The 18576-nt window shown below is 62.1% G+C and overlaps 1 protein-coding gene across 9 annotated transcripts in view; it reads right to left on the bottom strand.

Annotated features, from left to right (window-relative positions):
- Positions 1 to 201: 201 nt before the first annotated feature.
- Positions 202 to 18576, bottom strand: part of ADGRB2 (adhesion G protein-coupled receptor B2) — a 153844-nt gene continuing 135469 nt past the window's right edge. For 5 of the 9 annotated variants that reach the window (XM_065576656.1, XM_065576655.1, XM_065576660.1 and 2 more), the window contains 14 exons: positions 18283 to 18385; positions 16052 to 16202; positions 15259 to 15328; positions 15001 to 15067; positions 14574 to 14659; positions 13524 to 13622; positions 10134 to 10305; positions 8536 to 8631; positions 7944 to 7983; positions 6932 to 7584; positions 5125 to 5160; positions 4257 to 4361; positions 3494 to 3547; positions 202 to 1087 (listed from right to left, as the gene is read on the bottom strand). In XM_065576656.1, coding sequence (XP_065432728.1) covers positions 911 to 1087; positions 3494 to 3547; positions 4257 to 4361; positions 5125 to 5160; positions 6932 to 7584; positions 7944 to 7983; positions 8536 to 8631; positions 10134 to 10305; positions 13524 to 13622; positions 14574 to 14659; positions 15001 to 15067; positions 15259 to 15328; positions 16052 to 16202; positions 18283 to 18385 — 1909 coding nt within the window. In that variant the 3' untranslated portion in view covers positions 202 to 910. The remainder of the gene's footprint in view (positions 1088 to 3493; positions 3548 to 4256; positions 4362 to 5124; positions 5161 to 6931; positions 7585 to 7943; positions 7984 to 8535; positions 8632 to 10133; positions 10306 to 13523; positions 13623 to 14573; positions 14660 to 15000; positions 15068 to 15258; positions 15329 to 16051; positions 16203 to 18282; positions 18386 to 18576) is intronic. The other 4 variants (XM_065576658.1, XM_065576663.1, XM_065576657.1 and 1 more) reach the window with 3 other exon arrangements.

The raw sequence follows: 18576 nt of genomic DNA, 5'->3' as shown, positions 1-18576 counted from the left end.
GAGCAGGGAACGGGGGATCTGCTTCCCCCCACCCCCGCCTGGCACTGCATGAGGCTGGCGTGTTGCAGGAGGGAAAACAGCCCCGGCAGCAGTACCCGCTCCACCCCGCACAGTGCCCAACGAACCTGTGCCGGCGCCTGCCCCCGCCCCCCAGCACAGCAGACCATGCCCCACACCGAGCAAAGGAGGCGAGCGCCCCCGGCAGCAGAGATCCACAGAGAGTGAACTTTTATTTTCAACAAAGACAGCGCCTGCCCCGTGAGATAGAAAGGGGGGTGTGGGGAGGGGAGGGGCCCCTCCCAAGGTGGGCTCTGGGGTCTAGGGGATGGAGAGAGCCCCCTCCCGTCTGGGGGGAGCAGGCCGAGCAGAAGTGTGACGAGGAAGAACGGTGGCGGGGGCAGCGAGTGGCGGGGCGGGCGTCCCCCGCGGCGGGCAGGGGGCGGGGCTGCGTCGGTGGGCGTGGGCGTCATTCCCAGGTGCACACGGTGCACTGCGTGAAGAGATGCCCAGGTACAAAAGAGTTCCGAGCCGGCTCCCCGGCCCCCGCACACAAGTCGGGTCCTGCCAACACCCGCAGAGAGCGGGGCTGGTGGCACTGCCCAGGCAGGAGCAGGCGGGAGGCCGGTTGGTGTGCGCGTGACCCTACATCCGCGGGCGTGTGGGTGTGTCTCCAGGGGGGCGAGTCCCCCGGCGGTGACGACGTCGGAAGGGAAGAGAAGAAAAGAAAGCCCACAACAAAAGGCGAAAGGAGGATGGTGCGCCGGGGAGGGCACGGCCCCCCTGGCACGGGGAGCAGAGTCCAATGGCCAAACGAGGAAAACAACCCCCCCACAAAAGGGAAACAAAATCCGATTGTCCTTTTGTTTGCTTTTCCCTTCTGCAGCGTGGGGCTGCCCGGGCCGGGCCCGGCTCACACCTCCGTCTGGAAATCCCCTTCTGACACGTCCAGGTTCATGCACGGGGGCTCCCAGGTGGCGCAGTGCAGCTCCAGCTTCTCCCGCTGCTTGGGGGGCAGGGAGCTGAGCGTCATGGCCTTGAAGGTGCTCCAGGTCTTCTGCTGCTGCTGCTCCTCCGGACTGGTCACTTCCTGCGCGGGGCGGAGGAGAGAGAAGCGTCAGGGATGTAACGGCGCCAAAGCACCGGTCCCGCTGGGGCTCAGCTCCCCCGCTGGGCCTGGGGAGAAAGAGAGCTCCCTTCTCCCACCCTTGGCCTGCTCTCCGCAGGCTGTGATCGCTGGGGGACTGGGGCTGTCTGTCTCCCTGGGGCTGGGCAGCTGGGTCTCTGGGGCATACTGTGATACAGTCATTATTAATAATAGTTTGGCTACTCAGCCTGGCAGCACCTGCAACAGAGAACTGGGGGGCAGGCCCCCCATGCCAGCCTGGCAGTGTAAAGGGGCCTTAGACTGGGCAGGAGCCCAGAGAGCCACCCGGGGCAGGGCACAGCTGGCGTAAGGGCTCTGCACTAGCCCAGGCCCCCGTGCAGGGTTGCCCTAAGTGCACCGCACCATGGCCAGAGGGAGCGCCGAAAGGCAGCACGGCCCTGGGCAGAGAGGGAGTGAAACGCTGCCAGCAGGATGTTTAGCACCCATTTTGCGCAGCTTCGAGGGGACACGTGAGGGGCAGGGCAGCGGGGACCCAGGGCCGGGCAAGAGCAGGCTGGAAAGTCCCCTGCTCTCCTCTGCGTTCCTGTTCCCTGCGCAGGGACCAGTTAGCAGGCTCAGGGCCAGAGAGCAGATGCTTTGGAAGCCACCTGGAGAGAAGGGCAGGCAGCCAGGGTGCACGGCCAGAGGGCGGGTGGGTGGAAGGCCTGGACATAGCCAGAGGGCGGGCAGGCGGGAAGCCGGGGTGCACGGCCAGAGGGCGGGTGGGTGGAAGGCCTGGACGTAGCCAGAGGGCGGGCAGGCGGGAAGCCGGGGTGCACGGCCAGAGGGCGGGTGGGTGGAAGGCCTGGACGTAGCCAGAGGGCGGGCTGGCGGGCAGCCGGGGTGCACGGCCAGAGGACGGGTGGGTGAAAGACCTGGAAGTAGCCAGAGGGCGGGCAGGTGGGCAGCCAGGGTGCACGGCCAGAGGGCGGGTGGGTGGAAGGCCTGGACATAGCCAGAGGGCGGGCAGGCGGGCTGGACACACAGAACAGCCAGAGGATGGGCAGGAGGCTGGGGCGCGCAGCCAGAGGGCGGGTGGGCAGAACAGGGAGCGTAACTGAGGGTGGCTGGGCAGGATGGGGTGCATGCCCAACGGCAGCTGGGCAGAATTGGGCACATGAGGGCAAGCGGGCAGGCATGATGGATGGGGCACATGCCTGAGCGTGGGCGGGCAGGATGTGCCCGAGGGCAGGTGGGCAGGATGGTGTGTGTGCCCGAGGGTGAGCGGGCAGGAGAGGTTGTGTGCCCGAGGCCGGGTGGGCAGCATGGACGAGGCAGATACCCGAGGGTGAGCGGGCAGGACGGGGTGTGTGCCTGAGGGCGGGCAGGCAGGATGGACGGGGCGCGTGCCCAAGGGGGGGCGGGCAGGACAGGGTGTGTGCCTGAGGGCAGATGGACAGGATGGACGGAGCGCGTGCGCGAGGGCGGGCGGGCAGGACGGGGTGTGTGCCTGAGGGCGGGCAGGCAGGATGGACGAGGCACATACCCGAGGGCGGGCGGGCAGGATGGACGGAGCGCGTGCCCGAGGGGGGGTGGGCAGGACGGGGTGTGTGCCTGAGGGCGAGCGGGCAGGATGGACGGAGCACATACCCGAGGGCGTGCGGGCAGGATGGACGGGGCGCGTGTCCAAGGGGGGTGGGCAGGACGGGGTGTGTGCCTGGAGGCGGGTGGGCAGGATGGACGGGGTGCGTGCCCAACGGGGGGTGGGCAGGAGAGGGTGTGTGCCTGAAGGCGGGTGGACAGGATGGACGAGGCACATACCTGAGGGTGAGCGGGCAGGACGGGGTGTGTGCCTGAGGGCGGGCGGGCCGGATGGACGGAGCGCGTGCCCGAGGGCGGGCAGGCAGGATGGACAGGGCGCATGCCCGAGGGGAGTGGGGGGCTGGGAGCGAAGCGTGGGACAACATGTATCTGAGCCCGAGGCGCATTAGCATGAGATGAAGATGGAGCCTGGGGAGGGAGGGGCCCCTGGACGAGGGCCAGGAGGCTGCAGGAACAGCATGCAGGGGGAGGAGAGGACACGACACTTAGGAAGGGGTGGAGACGGGGTGGGGGGGGTGAGGAGGATGGACAGACAAGCTGGGAGGCTTTGCATGAACTACAGGGTCACAGGGGCAGCACCGCAGGAGGCCTTCATCCTGCAAGGGACCCAGCGAGGATGAGGATGAGGTGAAGATGCCGACATGCCAGGATCCCTGCGAGCGGACGTGACGACTCCACGGGGGGACCTTCCGGGGCGCAGGGCTCCCGAGGGGCAGCAGCTCCGCACTAGCTCACCCGCCCCAGGGAACCCCCCTCCCCATGGGCTGGTGCTGCCGGACCCACGGCTGGGGGTGTCCGGGCACTTACGCTGGATGTGCTCTTCTCCCCGCCACCGGAAGAGACGCTCCAGCGCTTCTCTCTCTGGGGGGGAAGGACAGGAAAGGCAGCTGGCGTCAGACACTAAGGCACAGGCCCCCTCTCCCCACGGCTACTGGTCATCACCCATTCAGGCACCTTACAGGTGTTATGGGCCCCCAGGCAGCCCCCCGGCTTGGGGGGAGGGGAGGGCTGCGAAGCACAACGACACTGACCTCTCAATTGGACCATCTGCCTAAGCCCATCGCGAAGGGGTCCCTCCCAGCAGGGGGAGATGAAGGGAACGGGGTGAGGCACCCCAGAGAGACCCCCCAGCCTCTGCAGTCCCAGCCTTCCCAGAAGGAAACGGCCTAGCAGTGCTGGCTGCGGAGAAGCAACTCCGGCCAGCAGGAGGCGCTGCGGTATGGGCACTGGATGCAGGGCGGTCTCGCGATGTCCTAGCCTCCACAATAAATGCGGTGAGGGTGTTTTAAACACACTAGGTCCGTGAGAGCGCCAAGGCAGTCCAGCCCCAGCTTCTCCCAGCAGGAGGCGCTGTGCAGCACAGCTAACTGTGCGCCATCGAGGTCCGGATGATCTCGGTGCTGTCCGTGCGAGACAGCAGACACTAGCCGGAGAGCGACAGGCAAGGGCTTCCGCAAAGGACAGCGAGCGGCAGCGGCCTCGGTCGGTAACGCAGCCCTGTGCCCGTCCTGCCCGCCGCTGTGCGGGGACGTAGGAACAGATCAGCCCTGCCCGACACCGACAGCCTTACCTTGGCAGCATTGGTAGCAGGTGCCCGGTACCGATCCATCGTGTGGAATTTCTGGTTCAGCTCATGGTAGAGTTCGGAGTGGCGCTTCCTCGTGTGCATGACTTTCTGCAAAGGGATTGGCGGGGAGGGGAAATGTACATACGTCTAGTCAGTGCCGCTTCACGGACACACAGCATCATCCCCCGCCCCCTGCGGCCTGCTCCTGGGCTATGGGAATAATGGTGGTTACTTTACTCGCTACAGCAGGGGGAGCTCACACACTGGATTTCTGTAGGACCCACAAGAAACAGTAGCTATCATTGGTTTGTGTCTGACATTTCTTGGCAACAGAGTGGTGGGAGGGACTCCAGCCCCCCGTCACCCGCCCCGGCGGATCGAAACAGTCACACGCGTGCAGCAGGGCAAAATGTAGGGGCTTAAATAACTCGGCGGTTCCCCCTTCCCACCAGCTGAAATGACACTGCCTGATTGGGAGCATCAGCTCCTGCCATGAACCTGGCGAAAATATTCCCAGCAGCCCTCCGGCGTTTTAATCAACCATGAGCGCTCTTTATTGCCTGGTATAAAACTCCTCGGAGCTCAGCTCGGCTGAAATCGGGCCAGGGATGCGGTTGCAGGAGAGAAATAAATAGAGATTTTATTCCCCAAACCCGGACAAGCTCCTTGCAGGGCTCCTCCCCGGCCCCCATATCTCTGCAGAGACCAAGCACCAGCCACCCTCAATCCCTCTCTGCTTCGGGCAGGACGGCGCTCACCGTACCGCGAGTCCCCCGAAGCCCGGAAGGGAGCTCGGTCACCGCGCCGGTGCCAAGGCACCGGGAACCGCCGCACCAACCGCAGAAGTGGGGCGGGTCTCAGCGGCGCTTACCTCGAAATCCAGATCTGAGTATCGTAACCGCTTCCTCTGGGGGTGAAATATACGCGCCGGCCAAAGCAAACCGAAAAGGGGGAGGGGGAAAAAAGAAAGATCTTTATTGGTTTATCCGGCGAAGAGGGGGAAGAGCACACGCCGCGGCGCTGGGGCGAGGGGCTGGGAGAAGGACGCCGACTCAGACCTGACTTCAGCAGGAGATACCCCAGCCTGCAAAAACTCGGTCCAGGAGCGGAGGGCAGCCAAGCTCCCCCTTTTGGCTGGACTTCCCATAGCTGCTCCCTCTGTGCTCGTCTGCGGGATGGCCCCTCCGCACGGTGCTGTCTAGGCTCCTCCCCTGCCCTCATCTGCATATGTTAATTAGCCACAGACCCCTGACAGGCTAGCTGATACCTGGGCTGCCCAAAGTGTTAGGGGGTGGGTACCACTGCTATGGCAACCGTTACTATAGCGCCTAACCATCTTTTAATGCAGTTAGCTTCCCGACCCCACTCTGATGTGGATATGTGGGTAACGGCTACTACCTCATTTTAGAGCTAGGGACTGAGTGACTGGCCCCAGGACACACCCCCAGTCTGCGGCAGAGCCGGGACGACCCAACCTGGCGCCCGAAGCACTGGGCCAAAGCAGCAGACGCTTGCCCCGTGCTGGGGTGAGGATCACTCCAGCCCTTGGGGCTTTGTGATTCCTCGTTACTAGCTGGGAGGGACGCTAGGGACCTGGGCAAGCCCCAAATCGGACCTGCTTTAAAAGAGAATCCAGCAGGGAAATGACCTCTAGCCGCACGGCTTCTGTCTCTCTTTGGCTTCTGTCTCACTCTGTCACCAAGAAGTTGAAAGCGATACTAACCCGGCACTCACACCGTGCCGGCGCCTTTCCTCGGAGGAGGTGAAAGCACCAGCCAGGTATTAACTAAACCTCCCCAGCCAGGCCAGGAGCATTATCCCCACTTTGCAGCTGGGTAAACAATGCAGTGAAGTGGCTAGCACAGAAAAATTAGTGGCAGAGCCAGGACTAGAAGCCAGGAGCTCCGACTCTCGCAGACCCCACTCCCAACAGCAAACAATAGCCACCATTTTGACGTGTCACACAGAAAAGGGATGTGCAAGCGCCCCCTGGTGCTTTGCAGCCAGCAGTTAGTTAACACACACTATTCCCAGAGCAGGGCCTTTGTTTGGGGGGGACACCAGCAATGGGACTGGGGCTTAGCCAGGGGAACACACTGGCTCCTTCTCCTATTCAGATGTACACTGGGGAAAAGTAGTGAGCTAAAGGGAAAGTAAATGCAGCAAGGGACAAGTGCTGCATCTGGGCTCCTCCCCAGGGGTGGCACACGCCCGAGCTGGCAAGGAAGTGCTCAAAGCCGGGTCACCGCACGGATGTGCGCTGGGCGGGACAGTCCTGGGTACAAACGAATCGCAGTGAGAGAAGGAACGAGAGCCCCCTGCACCCAACAGCACTATCAGCCCCTGAGACGCAGCTTCGCACGCCCTGCTGTGCACACACTCACTCTCACACACACCTTTGCACGTGGCCTCTCACACGCTCGTGCATGCGGTCAGTCACACGTGCTCACCAACGTTCACTGTCTCTCTCACATACTCGTTGTGGTCTTGCACATGCAGTTACCACTTGTGCACTCTTGCACACCCACACCTTCTCTTGCACATACACACGTACTCGCAGGCACACACTTTCTCAACCACACACGCTTGCGCAGCCCCTTGCACACACACACCCCGCTACACATGCGCACACTTTCACGCAGTCCCTCAGCCACCCCGGCAGCGGGCTCTGGGCTCACCTCAAGCGACCCCACTTTCAGGGCGGAGCCCGGCACCGTGCGCGGCATGGTGCGGCTACGCTCTGTGAGCTCCGAGGCCAGGATCTGCCGGACTGTGGGGTGCTGCTTGAACTGAAGGCCATACGGGTGCTTCACCGTCCCGTAGGGCTGGTTCAAGTTCACATTGATGTGGTCCACCGAGACGAAGCCGGGGTAGGCCTCCGCCTTGGCCCCACGGCGCCCCTTGCCCACGTGTGGCACCTCATCCACCTTGATGTTGAGCCTGCCCTCCTCCCTGCCGAAGGGCTTGAGGCTCACAGTCCGGCGGGGCAGCACCATGTAGTCGCTCTCCAGCGCCGGCTCCGGTGCCCGCATCCAGCCGTAGTCGGCCTGCCGCAGGTTGCTGTCCGTGCACAGGTAGACAGGCCCCCGGCTGTCCAGGTTGATGTCCTTCGTGGCGGGTGGGTCGCTGAGTTCGTTCAGGCCCTTGTGCGTCAACGTGGGCACCTGCACCAGGATGCCGGCGGGCGGGATGTTCCCCGGGAGGCTGGAGAAGCCCAGGCTTCCCTCGGAGCCGGGGTGGAGCTTGGGATCCTCGTCGCCATCCAGGGAGATGCGCGACAAGGTGCCCGTGATGGTGGCGGGATTGCACGCGTTCATCTCCTTGAAGAGGACTGGCCGGGGCGGGGAGAAGAAGGGACATGGGTCAGACGTGGACAGTCAATGTGAGGGTGTCTCCCAACCTCCAGGGACACCAGGCTGGGGTCAGGCTGGGAAGGGGACTGGCCCTGCCCTAAGTGGCATTAATACCAGGCTGTTAGCCCCATACGGGAGGGTACCCATCCCCACAGCGCCTGGCTGGCGCTTCCCCACTTAGCTCCTCCCACTTGATGCTAAGCCCCCCCCTTTTAAAGGGATGGCTTGGATCTGTGGTGATTCCTGGCTTGGGGGGTGCGGGAGGGGACACAGCACTGCCCTCCTGACCCTCCCTCCCAAACCACCCCGCGGGAGCGGGACCAGGACCAGGCCTCACCTGTCTGACACGCCAGGTCAACATCCTTTTCAAAGTCTGTCTATAAGAACAGAGAAAGAGGGGGAGAGACAGAGAGGGGGAGAGAGAGGGAGACCCGGAGGGATGAATGTATCACAGGCGGCAAGCAGGGTAAAAGGAGCCAAGCAGTGGGGTCCCAGAGGGTCCGGCTACACTGCAGCTGGGGGGGAGGGGCGATTCCCAGCGTGGGCAGACAGACGCGCGCTCGCAGTGTGGATGTCATGGGCCTGGCGGTGGCATGGGAGAGCCACCGAGTCCGAGCCCTCCCGACCCGCGGGGTACGAACTTGGGTGGCCAATCTGGGCTACCGCCAGGGCTGCAAGGTCCATGCTGCTCGAGCTGAGCTAGCCCAGTCAATCTGCATGGGCCCCGGGCTGCCCAGTCACCCCTGACCTGGCCCCAGGCCGCCCCCTCGCCCCATGCCATCTGCTCGCCCCGTGCCACTCCTGACCTGGCCCCATGCTGCCCAGTCACCCCAGCCCGGGCCCCAGGCCGCATGCTCACCCCGTGCCGCCCCTGACCCAGGCCCCGTGCTGCCTGCTTGCACGGTGCCACCTGGCTGACGCTCACTCACCATGATCTGCACCTGTCCGTTCTTGCAGGAGTCGGGCGAGTTCTCGTTCTCGTCGCTCTTGCACACCCCGATCTGGCACTTCACAACATCCTGCACCTAGGCGAGGCAGAGGCTGCGGTTAGTGCCCTGGGGGTTGGCAGCGAGAGGGGGCCCCTGCTGCCCTGCCCCTCACAAATGATTACTAGGGTCAATAAGCCATCTGGATCTGCCCGGCCAATCCTCACGCCCCGATCTGCCCATCTGATCCCCTAGCCTGGTACTGGGCAGTAACCGGGGCCGAGGGCAGGTCAGTCTCCATCTGCTCTTTGAGGCCTTGGACCCTGGGCTGGAGCTGACCGCACAGCGCCAGCTGGAGATCCAGGGGCGTGGACACTTGCCCGCTTGGAGCTGGACCAAGCCCCAACCCCTGCAGAGGAGCCAGCGTGAGGACAGGGCCCCCTTAGCCCCTCCATGCAGGGGGAACTTCAGCCACCTCTCGCTCTCCTGCATCTTGTGGGACCTCTGCCCTGGCACTGCCATGAGCATCTTTCCTACGCCCTCCTGGCACCTGGGCAGTGCCAGCCCCTGGGCCCCCCGCCCTGATGGGAACCTTCAGCCGGCAGCCGGCCACAATCTCTCCCTCCCTAGCTCTGTGCCCATCTGTAACGCTCTGACCAGCGCCTGCTGCCGTGTGAGCTGTTACCTCGGAGATATTTATAGACTGGCCCCGTCTCTCCAGAGACTCCTCTTTACTAGACTCTATAAATCCTACGTCCCTCGGCTCGTCCTCCTGACCCTCCGCTCCGGCCGCCCTGCTTGGCATTCCAATGCGAGGCTGCTGCTGCTAACTTTCCCAGGTGGTTACAAGGACAGAGCCATCAGGCGCTCCCAGGATGGGCCGGAAGCTCGTAACGATAGACCTTGCATGCGCGCGCTCTCTCTGTTTATAGAGCTGCCATTCGCACTGCATCATGCTAAGATAAATGGGCACCCAGGGGAGCTCCGGAATGCAGAGGGATGGGCTCGGAAGGACGCGGTTCTCTCCAGACGGGTGATGGACAGAACTCCATCCCCTCCCACCCTCCGGAGCTGGGCGACTCCATTAAGATTTAGTGTTCCATTTGGAGCATAAAGCCGTAATTTGGTCTGGTGTGTGATAGCCGCCTTCAGCCAGGATTGCGGGCTTTGATTACAAGATGCATTCGCTTTGCCTACTGTCTCCACAACAGCGCGTCTACACACAAAGGGCCCCCTTTCCACAGTGGGACCCCCTCCCGCCCCTGCATGAGCGAAGCGGGTGTGCAGACCCTCAGTCCCTGGCAACGGGGTGTGCAAAGAGCGCAGGGCTCTTGTTCCACCAGGTGTGTGGGGGAAGACCCAATGAGACCCCTTTTTCTGCAGCAGGAGTGGAAACCAGTGTGCAGCCTGGGCGTGTACAAGGCGTGTGCAAATCCAGGGGCCGGCTGAGCCACGGACAGCTGGAGGAAGAGAAGGGCAGATGGAACCTCAGCCCACGGATCAGACCAGCAGCACGGATCAGGGCTGTGTGCGTGAGCTCTTAGGGCAGGGCAGAGCAGGGCAGGGCAAGGCAGGGCAGGGCAGGCAGCGTGGGGCCCCACCTCTCGGCGTAGGAAGCAGTGCACGGTGATGATGACGAAGCCCTGCACCGAGTTGAAGACGGCGAAGAGGACCTGGAAGAGGATGGAGCGCCGGTCGGTCATGGCGAGCACGGCCGACATCCAGGTGAGCGCCAGCAGGGGCAGGACCACGCAGGAGCTCCACAGCGACGCCCTGGGCGGGGAGAGGGAGGGACGAGGGTGAGACAGACGAGCCCCGGAGCCAATCAGGGGGGAGGCTGCTGTTTAAAAGGAATGACAGTCGTTCCCAAGGGAGCTGTGGGAGCCCAGCTGCCAGCGCTCTGGGGTGCTGAGCCGGTGTCCAAAGGGCTAGGAAAAGCAGCGAGTGCTTCCCGCCTGCCCTCCCGGCGGTATTGCTGGCGAGAGCTGAGAGATCCCGCCTGTCGCCCGACAAATCTCCCGCTCGCACGCGCAGCCCCCCTGGCACTGTGCAATGGTGCCAGGAAGGTGGCACCGCCCCTCCAGGCCCAGCCCAGCCAGTTCCTGGCCTCTCTGCCAAGGCTGCCAGACTGCGTGCCAGCTTCTCTGATGGGGGCACGGAAGAGAGACCCAGCAAACTCGGTTCAGGTAGGCCATCACCACCATTCTCAGACTGACCTGGCTTGGAGCCAGGCTCTGAATCCCATTCCCCTGAGCTGTGCAGCGCTGCATTCCCCAACTGCATTAAGGCCCAGAGTTTTAAAGGTATTTAGGTCTAAATCCTATTGACCGTCAAAGGGATTTTGGCTCCTCAGTGCCTAAATCCCCTCTGAAAAGGAGTCTGAGGCTCCTAAATCAATTAGGCGTTGCAATGCTCAGTGCAGCAATGCTTAAACACCTTTAAAAATTTGGGCCAAAGAGCCCGTCCCCTCCCGGGGTGAGAAAGACCTGCATCAACTGAGGAAGCTTGTAGCTTTGCCTACGGCGCCCGAGCCAACGCCCCGGCTTGCGGGGATGAAGCATGCAAACTCCTGCAGAAGTGAGCCCGGCTCTGCATGCAGAGGACAGAGAGGCAGGGAGAACGGCTCATGCACTCGGCTCATTCGAACCTCTCCTCTTGCTGCCCTGTTCAGCAGTTGAAAGCTCATTAAGTGACAGGCAGAAGGCAAAGCCTCCCGGAGATTTAAGGAAGAGAAGTTGCAGAGTTGGGAACGGAGAGCCCGGCCTGCCTTGTCTCGGCTAGCTCCGGGGCTGCATACGGCCCAAGGCACTCACATCCTGGCCTTGGATTACAGCTAAACGGTCCTTCCCCCGCAGCGTTAGGGGGAAGCTGAGATAGCGGGAGGAGAATGAAACCTGAGGGCCGGGTCTGATCTCGAATGCGCTGGGCTCCAATTCCCAACTGCTCCACCCCTTGGGCCAGACGTGCCAGGAAGCGCTCAGCGCACGTCAATGAGCTGAGTCATCATTTATACCAGTGCAAAACGGGCGCAAAAATGCCTTTTGCGCCGATGCGAAACCATGGGCAAGGTGCAGGGCAGGGCTGGATGAGACCCACTGTGTTTACACTGGGGTGGCTACTGGTTTGAGTGGAGTCACTCCTGATTTGCACCAGCGTGCGAGAGAATCGGGCCCGCTGGGGAAACCAGCAGAAGCGCCTCCCTCCTCATTGCAGGTGACTAGTGGCCTTTCTTCCACTGAGCCCTGTATTCCTGAGACAACGTTCCAGGCGGAACGCTGATGCCAAATGCCGTTAGCAGAGTGATGCAAGACAAGCCAGGGCCGGCACAAAGCATGGGCACGTGCCCCTCTCTCTCTCGCCGTGAATAGCAGCAGCAGAATGAGAAAGGATTCTGGGGGAGGACGCGGGGGAACGAGATGATAGAGCGCAGACAGATTAACCACGCCATGGAGATAGCCAGCTAGCAGCTCCCCTGCACCCCAGCCATGCACGCGGACTGGCGGTCGCGGAGCACGCCCCCGCGCGGGGAGACTCCAGGGATTCACTCCAGGCCTCCCCTGAAAGGCTGACAGGGATCCCACAAGCCCTAGGAGGATTTTGGATCAGTGGGTGCAGAGAGGAGCCCAATACGAGAGGGTGACGCATGAGTTAGAACGACGTGGGGGGGGGGCTACAGGGTGCATGATGCACAGGGGAGTGCAGGGGGCTATGGAGGTGTATGGGGGCACATATGGGTGCAATGTAGGTTTGAGAGCCTGAACCCCCCCGCCCCATTCCTGCGTTCTCTGCCCAAGCACAAGGATTTTGGTCTTTAAAAAAAGGATTTTTAAAATTGTGCTTTTGGGGGATTTTCCCAACAGTGTGGCTGTGCCGCTCCCCAGGGTCTCCGGCTGCTGTCAGCAACATCGTCACCAGCATCCCAGTGTTAGGGTCAGTGGCACCAGCAGCCCTGCCCCGGGGCCTGGCTGGGAACATTCTCATCAGCTGCTGGGTTCCGCCTCCGGTCACGGAGAGCGAGGGCCCCCTCCCGCGTCCCTGGCAGCCCTGGAGACTGGACTCAGCGTCCCTGGTTTCCCTCGGAGGGCAGTCAGGCCCCCATGGGACATGCCCGCAGCCACCTCTCTGCTGTGATTGCCGAGGACACATCACCCTGGGGATTCTGGTGGCAGGAACCACTCGGCCTCTGGACTGTGACCCACCAACCCCCAGAAACGGACCGTCTGCTGCCACGGGCAGGATTCAAACCAGCAGTGGAGAGGGGAACGGCTCTGTAAGGGAATGCCAGCCCTGCTGAGACACGGAAAAGGAACTTGCCTAGCCCCCCTTGAGCCTCATGTCCTGCCACCACATGGGGTACAGGCTCCCTGCAGCAAGGACGGGGGATGTGGAGTATCAATCCCCCTTCCCCCCCAGAGCTTTTTAGCTCTTTGCTACCTTCCCGGACTGGCTGCCCTCTTCCACTCGCCCCCAGCTGGTCCCGGCTCCCCGCCTCTGCTCATCTCCTCGTCCCCTCTTCCCCCTCACTGATCCCTCTTCCCCCACAATCCGCACCCTCCCCTAGGCCTGGGACCCCAGTCTGGGGAGCTGGCTGCTAATGGCTGCAAAGCCAGCGTCCCCCAAACCCACCCCCACGAGGGACCTGCCCCAGGCGACGTGGTATTTGATGAGCGGCAGTGAACGTGCAGGAGTGACGGGTCTCACACACACACACACACACACAGGGCCCCACGCCAGCCACCGCGAGACAGAGCCCCAGACACAGAGCCGAGCTGGCGAGCGCAGCAGACGCAGGACCCGGAGCAGCTCCGAGCACACGGCGTTCTCCAGCCCCGGGGAGAGAGTTGAACGGCTGAGCGCCCATCAGGCAATGCCCCTCCCTCCCGCCCCCCGTGCCCCGGCCGGCGGGAGAATGCTGCGCTCTCAGGTCACGGGCAGTGCAGCCACACATGACAGCGCGAGCGAGCACAAAGGGCACAGGCTAAGAGACTAACATGGCGCTGCTGGCGGTGGCGGAGGTCAGGGCGGTGCTGGACACCACGCCGCATTTGGTGCATTTCAGCAGCAGGCGGCCGCAGGCGGGCTGCTTCCAGCTGAGCGCCCCACCCCCCACGGGAGAGCCACGCGCCGGCCAGGGGGCGGGGAGGGGCGGGAAGCGAGGGCACAAGGCAGCGAGACAGGCGGGAGGGGACGGACGGACACATACACCAAGCAAATGAGAAAAACAGAGAGAGAGAGAAAGAGAGAGATTGTTAGTTGCAGGCCGGCACACTGGATGGTTAGTGACTAGCAAGGGGCTGGCAGCTCTCGCGGGGGGACGGCTGGGGGCTCGGCCCCTTTGTCTGCAGTAGGATCCCCTCTTTCCCTGTATGACGGGCAAGCCCCTCCCCTGTCCGAGTGCAGCTCTGTGACAGTGCATGGGGGAGAGTTTCGGGAGCCTGGCTACCCTGCTGGTAATGGGTGCAGGACCGTGGGCACTTCTGGGTAACAGACAACGGGGCACAAACTGCCCCCTCGCTGCAGCCGTCAGCTCAGCGCCAACCCCCCATTCTGTCTCCAGAGGCCTCCAGCTAAGCCGGCTGGGCATGGCTGGGGTGCTGGGGTACAGGGTGCCGATGGGTGGCTGGGGTGTGTCTCATCTGGTGGGGGATGTCTCTCTAGATCGGGGGACGGCTCATCTGCAGGGTGGAGATGGTGTGTTGCTGGAGCTGGGGGTGAGGGGCACCCCCTGGAAATCCGTACTCCACCACCACTCCCCTCTTAGCTACGTGAGCTGGGAGCCTGCTGAGGACTGGACAGACTTCACTTCACTTGTGAATGGTTGGAGTCACGCCCAGGTGCAGCCGGGGGGTGCACTGACACAACCAAGGTGAGGAGGGGGCTCTTAACAACCTGAGCCTCCAGCCTCCTAGAGCAAATGGGACATGCACTGCCCAGCTCCTCCTGACTGTACCTGGGTCGCCAAGGGGCAGAGGGTATTACCTGCCTGCGTGTGCCCTCCCACTCGCCCGCCCCACATGGGGGCAGCCCCAGGGGGCACTTACCCGGCCCGCTGCTTTTTGGACTTATCTGAAATGCCGTCCCGAGACATGAGCTTGTTGAAGACAATGATCCCAATGAGCATGTTCACCTGGGTCGGGAGGGAAAGAGACAGAGCCCGGTTGAGGAGCGGGGTGGTGACCCCACACAGGGGACCCAGCGCTAGGCAGCGCCCTCCCCTCCTGCTCCGCCCCCACCCCAGGGCCAGGGAGGGACCGGCCTTTGTGGGGAGTTCAGAGAGATTGTGGGGAGAGTGCAACGGCAGGCTCTAGGCTGGGAACGGGCTGGGGTCAGGGGAGGAGAAACAGGGTTGTGGGGTGCGAGGGGGAGGGGCTCCCTGGGGCTGGGGGGGCGCCGAGGGGGAGACGGCAAGGGACAGGGGTTGGCTCTTTTCTTCAGCCAAAGACGTGCTCCCAAAGAGCAAACACCTACCAGCACGATGACGGCAGCGGGGCCGACGAAGGCATAGAGCAACCCGCCTTCCAGGGAGAGCCAGCAGCTGCAGAGGGAACACGGCGCCATTAGGGGAGATGGGACCTCCTCCCTGCCTCCCCACACTGACCATGGCCCGTCTCCTACCAGAGAGCCTGGCTCCTCGCCCCGCAGCCCCAGCCAAGGCTGGTGTACGGGGGAGCCCCTGGAGCCCCAGCCCCCCATGCACCCCCACCCGGGCTCCATTCCAACACTCACTAGCTCGCTGTTCCGTAGCCTTTGGTCCGAGTGAAGCCAACAGAGACTGCAACCACCAGGGCCGGCAAACCTGGCGGGGGAGATGAGACAATGGCCAGGATCTGCCGAGGGGCTCAGCACCCACCTGCCCCACTGACACCAGTGGGGAACCTCCCTCCATTTCCTCCCCACTGACACCAGTGCAGCATCCCGCCCCCGTGGCGAACAACGACGAGTACCCTACTGCCCCCCTGAACAGTAAGAGCTGCTAGGAGCAGAGCCCGGGGGAAAATCTGCCCCTGCACCCCCACAGGTCAGCAAGGGCCGTGTCTATAGACCCAGGGCAGCAGCTGGAGAGAAGAGACAGAGCATGCAGTGACCGATGCATCAGCAGGGGGCCCCAAGCCACCCAGCAGCGATGGGGGGCTGGGATGTACAGCACCAGCACATCTAGATGTGAAACTGCGCAGCGACCCACGGCGCCTCTGGGTTCACTCTGCCCTGATGAGAGCGGGGCTAGTCACATGGCTCAGGGGCTGGGGTGAGGGTCAGAGCAGGGACTCCTGGCTTCTATTCCCAGCTCTGCCACTGATTTGCTGTGCGGCCTTGGGCAAGTCACTTTCCTGCTCTGTGCCTCAGTTTCCCCACCTGTGAAATGGGGGTGATAATCCTTAGCTCACCCGGAGGCGGGGTCTGAGTGTGACCACCATTAACTCACGAGTGCAAGGTGCTTCCCTCCGTTCTGACCACTAGACCCCGCCCCTTCCTGGAGCAGGACCCGCTGTTCGCGGGGAAGGCGAGCGAGGCCTCTTACCCCATCCCAGGCACAGGAAGCGCTTCCTGACCAGGCGTGTGCGGATCCTGCCGATCACGGCCAGGTAGGACTGCCAGGCCTCGGTCAGCACCCAGCAGAAGGACGAGAGGAAGAAGAAATGCAGAAATGCGGCTGTCATGGTGCACACGCCCTGCAAGGAGAGAGAGAGACGGCAATCAACACAGGCGCGCCGCACGGAGGCCTGGGGGTGCTCGGGCCTCTCGGGATCTGGCTCTAGCAGAGCCCTCGGGCATCCCACACTCCCCGGCGTTGTTAATAATGGGCCGGACTCCCCCTGAATTCGATGGCATAAATCAGGAACAACTCCACTGAAGCCAATGGGTAGGAGCGGCGGAAGCCAGAGAGGTGCGCAGCCCAATGCTCTCATGGCTTGGATGCACCGTGCACTCCAATCTTTGGTAACAGGCGTGCCGCTGGCAGACCAGGTGCCAGCTCCTGGCAAGGTTCCCACGGTGAACGCTGACAGCTCCAGAGCTGGGCTCCGTCCGGCTCACCTGTGTGTTAGCAGGGCCCAAACAGGTATTAGATTGTAAGAAAGCTTGTGAGTCGCTGCCTGAATTAACCTCACTTAACACCCGGTAAGGTAATATCGCAGCGGTTGTATTCTGAGCCTGTGAACATCACCAGCCAGGAGAGAGACATTAATTAGTGTGACATTAATTAATTAATTAATTAGGCCGATCTTCCCAAAAGGAGAGGTCCATCGATACCAGATGGACCACTGGGGGATGGGGCACCTGGAATTTCCCTGCCTACCCTCCACAAGAGAACAAAAGAGTTTTGTGGCCCTGCTCTCCTCCTCCTCCCCAGGAAGATGAGTCACGCCAGCCGATTCCTCCCATCAGCTGAGTTTGCAGCTCAGGGCACATGGCAGGAGGGGGATAAAAACCCCAGACAAAAGGAACTTGGTCTCTCTGTGCTGCTTGGAATCTGGGGACCAAACGTTTCTAGGCACACGCAAGAGATCCCCAGCGGCTCAGCCTGGGTTAGCCCTAAGGGACGTGTAGAACACGCTCATGATAGAAGCTTTTATTGCCTTTTGAAACTTGAGATTGTAACTCATTTGTGTGTCTGTTTAACCTTGTCAATGCCGCTCTGGTTTCCTTTTCCTAGCTCATAAATCTTTAGCTAGTTTATTACAGGACTGGCTACAAGCGTCGTCTTTGGTGTGAGATCTGGGGTGCAACAGGGGTCCTGCTGCAGCTACATCCCAGTCCTGCAAGGGCATTGCGTTTATGGGGGGAGTGGATGGTGCATTCCTAATCCCCGGGGGCCACCTCTTTGGCGATGCCGTAAACACCCACCAGAGCATTCGGCCACAAGGGAGCGGAGTCCACCCTTTGAGTAGAGACCAGGTGCTGCTCTCTGGCCCCCATCGCGGCAGTGTCTGAGACCCTCATGGATTTATCCTCACACCCCTTGTGCAGGGAAGGATTATCCCCATTTGGGGAAACTGAGGCACGAAGCAGGGCAGTGATTCAGCCAAGGCCCCACAGCAACTCAATGGCAGAAGTGGGGACAAAAAACAGTTCCTCTGAGTCCCGAACCAGCGAATCATCCACAAGACCCACAGAGCCATCCCTCTCTGAGAGCCAGCACAAGTCAGCATTTGCGGGGAGGATCCCCTGGCAGCTGAATCCACTGGACGTGACAAAGCCACCGTGAGCCGTCAACCCCACACTGACTTAATCCAAATCCCATCTGCCTCTGCAGCCAGCGAGGGAATCCGGGAGAGAACACGTGGCCCTGGGGCCCAACCACGCCACAGAGATGGTATCAGCAGGCAAATGTTTCAGCACAACGGTCATTCCTTACTGCGCAGGGCCAACACACAGCGCTGGCACACACGCTGCTGAGACATGCTCTCACACACATACACTCAAAGCACTGGGACACAGACAACCTCCCCCTGCCCCCTGAGCACTGGAACATGTGCGTACACACACACACAGAGTGCTGGGACATAGGCAATTCAGAACAGGGGACTGTTCAGCCGAAACAGCAGGATGCATTGATTTAAAGGCCATATCCTGCCATTCCAGGCTGTTCTGCCCACAGCTCTCTGGCTGTAATGCCCCAGGGAAATGTCCAGCAGGTGCCTGTCTCTCTCCAAGGAACACGGCGTGCCCTCACTGAGTGCCCAGCCGGGCAACGCCCCTTGGCAGCTGTAATGGGGCAGAAGCCCAGGAAGCCCTAGGCCAGACTCTCACCTTACTGAGCATATGGGATTGGCCCACCAGGATCAGCACATTGGAAGCCAGGATGGAGACGCAGAAATTCAGCAGGATGATGGAGCGCTCCGACTTGATGAACCTGCAGGGAGGGCAGAGGGAGGCAGGTTGAAGGGGTCCTGGGGCTGGGCCCCTTGCAAACATCCTGGCCTGGTTTCTCTCTAGACCTAAGGTGGAGAATGCAGGAGATGCTATGACGCAATAGACGAATGGTCTAATCAGTCTGGTAGCCCGTCTCCAACAGTGGTCAATGGGGATATGGTAGAGGGCAGC

The sequence above is a fragment of the Chrysemys picta genome, chromosome 23 (genome assembly GCF_011386835.1).
Source record: "Chrysemys picta bellii isolate R12L10 chromosome 23, ASM1138683v2, whole genome shotgun sequence".
Taxonomy (NCBI): Eukaryota; Metazoa; Chordata; order Testudines; family Emydidae; genus Chrysemys; species Chrysemys picta.
Note: the sequence above shows the minus strand (reverse complement) of the source record. Positions and strands in the feature narration are given on the sequence as shown.